Source organism: Mesoplodon densirostris, chromosome 16 (assembly GCF_025265405.1).
Source record: "Mesoplodon densirostris isolate mMesDen1 chromosome 16, mMesDen1 primary haplotype, whole genome shotgun sequence".
NCBI lineage: Eukaryota > Metazoa > Chordata > Mammalia > Artiodactyla > Ziphiidae > Mesoplodon > Mesoplodon densirostris.
In genome coordinates this window covers 15,401,461-15,407,910 of record NC_082676.1, presented here as the reverse complement: position 1 = coordinate 15,407,910, position 6,450 = coordinate 15,401,461, and the positions used below count along the sequence as shown (strand labels likewise).

Below are 6,450 nucleotides of genomic sequence, written 5' to 3'. Positions count from 1 at the left end.
TCCTCCATCCGTGTGCCCCGCCCCATCCTCTTGGCCTCAGACTAATCCCCATTTCTGTCAGAGAGAGTCAATCCCCAGGAGAGCCCAAGAGGGCTGGGGAGGGGTGAGGCCAAGCAGTTTCCTGGCCTGGGGAGCTGGCTAGGTGCCAGAAGAAGGCTGTGGAGAGCAGTGCCTGAGGCTGAAGGTCCAGTAGGCAGCTGGGTCCACAGGCTGAGACCATTTGCTCATCAAAGTGTCCCCTGCTGCCCTAGACTGCGTTCCAGGAGCCGCCCTGGGCTGTGCCCCTACCTGGCTCCTGCGTCATGGCTGTGGACTGTTCCCTGTGCTCAGAGTAAACAGCCCTGGCCCCTCCCAGCCAGCACCTGTCTCCAGTCCCCAGGCTGAACCTGGGAATTGGGGAGGCATTCTCACCTCTTTCCCCCGGGACCCGTCTGTGGGGACAGTGGCTGGATGTACATCTGTCACCAAGTCCGACTCACCTGTCATCCCAATGGTCACTGCCCCTGACCCCTTCTGCCCTCTAGCAGCAAAGACTTCCTGGAGTTTACTGACCTCAGATTTTGGATCAGGAAGGATGTTTGAAGGCTCTTCTTGCTGGGTAACTGTGTTGTGGCATTTACCAGCCTGCGCGTTAAAGCTTGGTGTATACTCAGCAGTCTCCTTACTCACAGGAGACACCATCTTCGGACCACTCACACGTCTTTGGAGATGACAGTGTGGCAGCTCAGAACAGGGAAGTGATTCATTCAAGGTCCCTCAGCTGCGAGGTGGTGGAGGTGGGTGGGAGTCAAACCCAGACCCTGTCACCCCAAGGCCAGGGCCGAAGGCTCCTTTAATTACTTTCTCTACACCAACTGTGCGCCCTAGATGTGTCACAAAGAACGTACCTTTAGGATGGAATGGAAGAAATAAGGGCTTGGAGGGTTGGAGACTTGGGATCAAACCTTGTCTCTAAGATTCTCATGGGACCTTGGGTGGGAGGGTACCCCCTCTGCACATCCAGTCCATCTGTCAGGCACAGCTGAGGACAACAATATCTGTCTGTTCACAGGTGTCTGGGAAGATCCATGACTCCGTGAGACACTGGACACAGCACTGCACGCGGTGAGCCCTGAGAGAGTGTTGGTGTGGAAAAGAGAGGGAGCGAGGAACACACATGAAATGGCTCTAGATGTTAATAGGTCTTTCACCTTCTTTGGCCTCAGTTTCTTGTGTCCAGTCGGTTCATTCATGACTCATTTTTCCTGCAGCTCCTACTATGTGCTCTGTATCCCCACACAACAGCTCCACCATGAATCTCTAAAGAGCAATCTGCACTCTGATCTGCTGACCCCAAACCCAACCACTTCATCCTCAGGCTCCTCCCTGTGGGGCCTGCCCTTTCCCCCTCCTTTACCGACAGCGGGCATTACCGGGAGAGCCCTGAGTCTCGGAATGGGAATCCCTGAATCTAGCCCTTGGCCTCCTGCTGCCCCGCCCACAGGCCCCAGGAGGGAGGTGGGGAAGCAGGAGTGGACAAGGGTCCAGCTGCAGCTAGTCGAGCTGCACCGGCCTGGAAGCAGCTTAGGTTCCTGGTTCCCACTGGGGCCAGAGTGACACCTGATCCTGGGGGATTGTGAAACGGCGAGAGGTTGCAGCCGGCCCGCCTGCCTTGTCCGCTGAGCCCTCTACCCGGACGGCTTCGGCCCCGCCCCTACCCCACGCCCCCCAGGAAAGCGGTTAAATCCCCCCTTCCGGGCGGCGCCTCACTCCCGCCCCGGCGAGCACCATGCCTACCTGCCGCCTCGGTCTGCTCGTCGCCGCCCTCCTCCTTGGCCTGCTGCTGGGTCTCCCCCCGGTCACAGGTGAGTGGGGCGGGGAGAGGCCTGGCGCCCAAAGGGGCCGAACCAGGAGCGCCGGGAAGGAGCCCGGCAGAAGCTTAGCCTCTCTGGGGACAGAGAAGTGAGGATTCCCGGGGTGGAAGTGGGGAGTCCCATGAAGACTAAAATGCGGGGATCCCTGGTGCCTAAAAGTGGTGACCCTTGGAGCTTTAGATGTGGGGTCCAATGTGCTGGAGGTGGGGAGACACTGAAGGCTGACATATGCGCGGGGGGAGATGGGGACACTCTTTGCTGACAGTGGAGAGGCGGGGACCCTGTGCCTGGACATGGGAAGCTCCTAGACGCTTAGTTGTGCGGGGGTCCCCTAAGAACTGAGGGCTCAGAAGCCAAGAGTTTGGTCACTCCTGTCGTCCCAGGTATCGGGGACCCCGGCCCTGGAGGTGGGGCTCTCTCAAGGCTGTAGTGGGATGTGGGGAGCAGGGACTGAGACTCAGAATTCCCGGGAGATTGAGATTTGGGGCCGTCAGACAGGAGGCGGGCATCCTCTGAGAGCGGGACTGAGTCCCCCACTGCGCGTCCGCCTCCCAGGCACAGGAGCAGAGAAATCAGGCCTCCCAGGCACAGGAGCAGAGAAATCAGGCCTCCCAGGCACAGGAGCAGAGAAATCAGGCCTCCCAGGCACAGGAGCAGAGAAATCAGGCGTGTGCCCCGCGCTAGAGGTGGACCTGAACTGCACGCAGGAGTGCCTCTCGGATGGGGAATGCGCGGACAATCTCAAGTGCTGCCGGGCCGGCTGCGCCACCGTCTGCCAGATGCCCAATGGTAACGCCGGGGGACCCACGCGGGGCGGGGCGGGGCAGCGGGGGTTGGGAGGGGGAGGGAGTGCCCAGTTCTGTTCCGGGATCTGGGGCGCGACCGACCCAGGGGTCCCCGACCGGGTCGAGGCGGATGGAACCAGATCAGCCCGTGCTCTCCTTCCCACGGCTCTGGCGAGACCTAGGCGTCGCTGAAGTGCAGCCAGGGGGAAGGGAGGTCCCCCACTGCTAGCCGGATTCATTGCTCTGGGGCATGACGGACTTCCGGGACGCACCGCGGGGACGTTGTTCCGGAACATTGTTCTCTGAGATCAGGGGACCTGGTTCGGATTTTCCTCCTGGCTGGGTTTAGCCGCGGGGCAGCCTAGGGCTGCCCAATGGGCTGGGCCGCAAGGTCTGGGGCGTTCCTCCCCATTAGCGTCCCTACCCTGGGGCCTCCCCAACCCAGGAGGAAGGACTTAGGACGCCTGCTGGCAGGACTCCCCGAATTCCTCTGTCCAGATGGAGACTTTCCAGGTTTAGGAGAGCACCCAGCCCATCTTAAAGATGTGGATGTGAGCTACGAAAGAGAGCAAGGTTCTTGTCCAAGGTCACATTGCCATCTCTGGCTGGGCAGGAGTCATAACGCAGGGGGTTCCTTTCTGCCTGAGTGGTTTGAAGAATGTCAGGACCCCTCCCAGAGCACCTCTCCCACTTCTTCATCTTTAAAACACTCTCTTCCACTCTAAGGATTGAGTGAGAGAGAGAAAGTGTGTGAAGCTGGCCTGTCATAAAAAGCACTTGCTGGAGCTCAAGACTGTCCAGCAGGCCATGGGGGCTCCTATCAGAGCAGGAAGCTGTGAAATCCAAGCTTCTCATTTTTCAGAGGGAAAGACTGAGGGCTAGAAGCAGGGATAGGACTTGGATCCCAAGGTGCTGGGATCACTTGTCTTTATCCAGGAAAAAAACCTCTGTGATGCTCCCACCTTGTGATTTCTCTGAAGATGCCCACAGGGGCCGGGAAGGTTTGAAACTAGAGACTCAGTCACTCATGAGCAGGGAGGTGGGAGGTGGAGGGAGGACAGGCCCCTCGGGGGCTTCTGGGTCTGGGGGCCTCTAACCTGGACCAGAGGGAGGAGGCCCAGGAGAGGAGGACACTGGGAGAGAAAGACAGACACATGAGAGAGGAGGTGGGGGAAAAGAGGAGTCTCTGCTGTTAGGGGGAGTCTCTGCTGTTCCCTGGTCTCAGATGGACAGACTGAGGCAGGAGGAGGGGCAGGACCAGAGGGCCTCCTGAGCTAGGATCCTAGTCGTGCCATCAGCTGGTTGTGGGTCCTGAGCAAGTCGCTTCACCTCTCCGAGCCTCTGCTTTCTCGCTGGCAAAATGGGATGAGAATCCCAGATGTTGTAGGGTCGACATGATGCTAAATGAAATCATACATGTGAAATGTCTCAGGAGAGAGTAGACCCTGCACACACAGTGGCTTGTTTTGTGAGAACCCCATTCCCGATGCCTTTCTGTCCGGGGGCAGCTCGGTATTGAGAGCTCCTGCCCTTCTCAAGGGAAAGGGTGACTCTGTGCCAGGAAGACGGCCCCTCCTGTCCTCTGCAGCTCATCACCCAGCTGTGTGCCCGTTTGACATTTGGCTGGGCTTGCTCCTGGGGCTTCTGGGCATTGAGCCCAGCTCCCTTCTCCTTGACCCTGGAAGTGGAGCACAGGATGTGTGTGTGTGTGTGTGTGTGTGTGTGTGTGTGTGTGTGTGTGTGTGTGTGGACATTGGAAGGTTGGGCTCAGGTCTTGGTTTTACTTAGGATCAGCAGTGTGCTGTTGGGTGATGCCTTCACATCTCTGGGTCTAATTTTCCTCCTCTGTAGTAGGATTGGAGTAGAAATATCCCCTACAGAAGAGAGAGTTGATGTGGAGGTTTAAAGGAGAAAATGAATTTACACTAAGGGCTTTGTAATCAGCACATCTCTGTGGTGTTATCTGTTTGTGTGTGTGTTAGTGGAAGAATGCTTGTCTGGGTGTGGATGAGTGAGGTTGTATGGGGGCCTTGGTGCTAGATGGTGGTAACTGGGAGTGAATAGATGGGAGTGAGTGAAGAGATTGTGGGTGTATAACCCCTCACACGTGCACTGCACTTTACAGCTTACAAAGCAGCAGAGTGCATGACACACAGACCTGAAGCCAGATTCCTGGGTTCAAATCCTGTCTCTACCCTGTATGACCTTAGGCAAATTACTTAGCTTCTTGGTACCTCAGTTTCCTCATCTGCAACATGAGGAAATAGTAACAGTTCCTCGCACCCTGTTTTAGGATTATCGTGAGGATTAGATGAGTTAATATACGTCAAATGCTTAGGATAACGCCTGGCACATGGAAGCAGCTAAGTGTTAACTGCCGTCCTTACTCATTATTATTCTTATTACAAGGACTTTGTGCAGGGAGAAGGAATGTATGTCTGTTGCCTCCACTGCCTCCACAGCAGCCCCATGACATGGGCAGCACAGATCTCATGTGACACCTGAAGACATGGGGCTCTGGGAGATTTCTGGCCCCAGGTCACAAAGTTAGGAAAAGGCAGATCTGGGACTCAAACTAGGGCCCTATGATCCCAAACCACTCAGGGAGAGAGCAGAGGAAGGGAGGTTGCAGGTGATCTCCCAAGGTCCCCTGAGATCCACTCCAGCCCCCAAGATCCACTTAGGCAGACAGCTCTCTTGTTTGTGAATCCAGGTGGGTGGTCATGCTGTGGAGACGTGTTCAGCTCCCTGCTTCCCCTCTGCCCACCCCCCACCCCTTTTTCCACCCAGAAAAGAAGGGTTCCTGCCCTCAGGTGGACATCGCCTTCCCCCAGCTCGGCCTCTGCCTGGACCAGTGCCAGGTGGACAGCCAGTGTCCTGGTCTGTTGAAATGCTGCCACAATGGTTGCGGGAAGGTGTCCTGTGTCACACCTGTCTTCTGAGGTAGGTGGCTTGGGGGGAGGGGTGCATTGATGCCCAGATGTGATGACACCTGCAGGAGGCTGAAAAGGAGAACCTGAGCTAACACACTGCTGTTCCCTTCTCTGTCCTTTGATTTACTTTCACCCACTCAGCAGATTCACTGAGCATCCATCACGTGCCAAGCACTGCTCTAGGTGCTGGGGATGCTCCATGTGTGAACAAATCGGACACAAATTTCTTTCTGATGGTTTTATATGCTTAGTGAATGATAAACAAAATAAATATGCAAGTATACTCTGTGAAATGTTAGCGGGAAATAAGTGGCCTGGAGAAAAAGAAAACAGAGTGGGGATAAGGAGTGGGGATGGCGGGTGGCAGGGAGCAGCACTGCAATTTTTTCCTGGGACCTCCCAGAAGGCAGCATATGAACAGACTTGATGGAAATGATGGAGGGGGCCGCGAGCATATCAGGGAGAATGTTACGGGCCCGGGGGCAGCAGGTGTAACGCAGTAGCCTCCCTGGTGAGTTTCAGGAAAAGCCAGAAGGCTGGAGCCTGCTGATCAAGGAGAGAGCAATAGAGGAGAGGGTCCGAGAGGTAGGTGGTAAGCGGGGGGACCTGATAGACCATGTAAGGACTTTAGTCTTGACCCATGGTCTTGACCCAGAGATGTCGGGCCCTTGGGAATGGACACGCTCTGACTTAGATTTGCAAAGATTGCTGAGGGTGCTGTGTGGAGGCCCTAGGGGACAGTGGCAGAAGCAGGGAGACCAGCGAGGAGGCTCCTGCAAGAGGCCAGGTGGGAGATGATGGACCAGGTGACGTAAGTGGGACCTATGTGAAGGTAGATGGGACAATATTTGCTGATGAATTGGGCTGTGAGAAGATTTA

General features: G+C 56.2%; 1 protein-coding gene across 1 annotated transcript; it reads left to right on the top strand.

Moving 5' to 3' along the window:
- Nucleotides 1–1,768: 1,768 nt before the first annotated feature.
- LOC132476742 (WAP four-disulfide core domain protein 2) lies at nucleotides 1,769–5,580 on the top strand. The gene is made up of 3 exons (XM_060078891.1): nucleotides 1,769–1,844; nucleotides 2,499–2,642; nucleotides 5,429–5,580. The coding sequence occupies exons 1-3, from the start codon at nucleotides 1,769–1,771 to the stop codon at nucleotides 5,578–5,580; spliced, it is 372 nt and encodes a 123-aa protein (XP_059934874.1).
- Nucleotides 5,581–6,450: the final 870 nt, after the last annotated feature.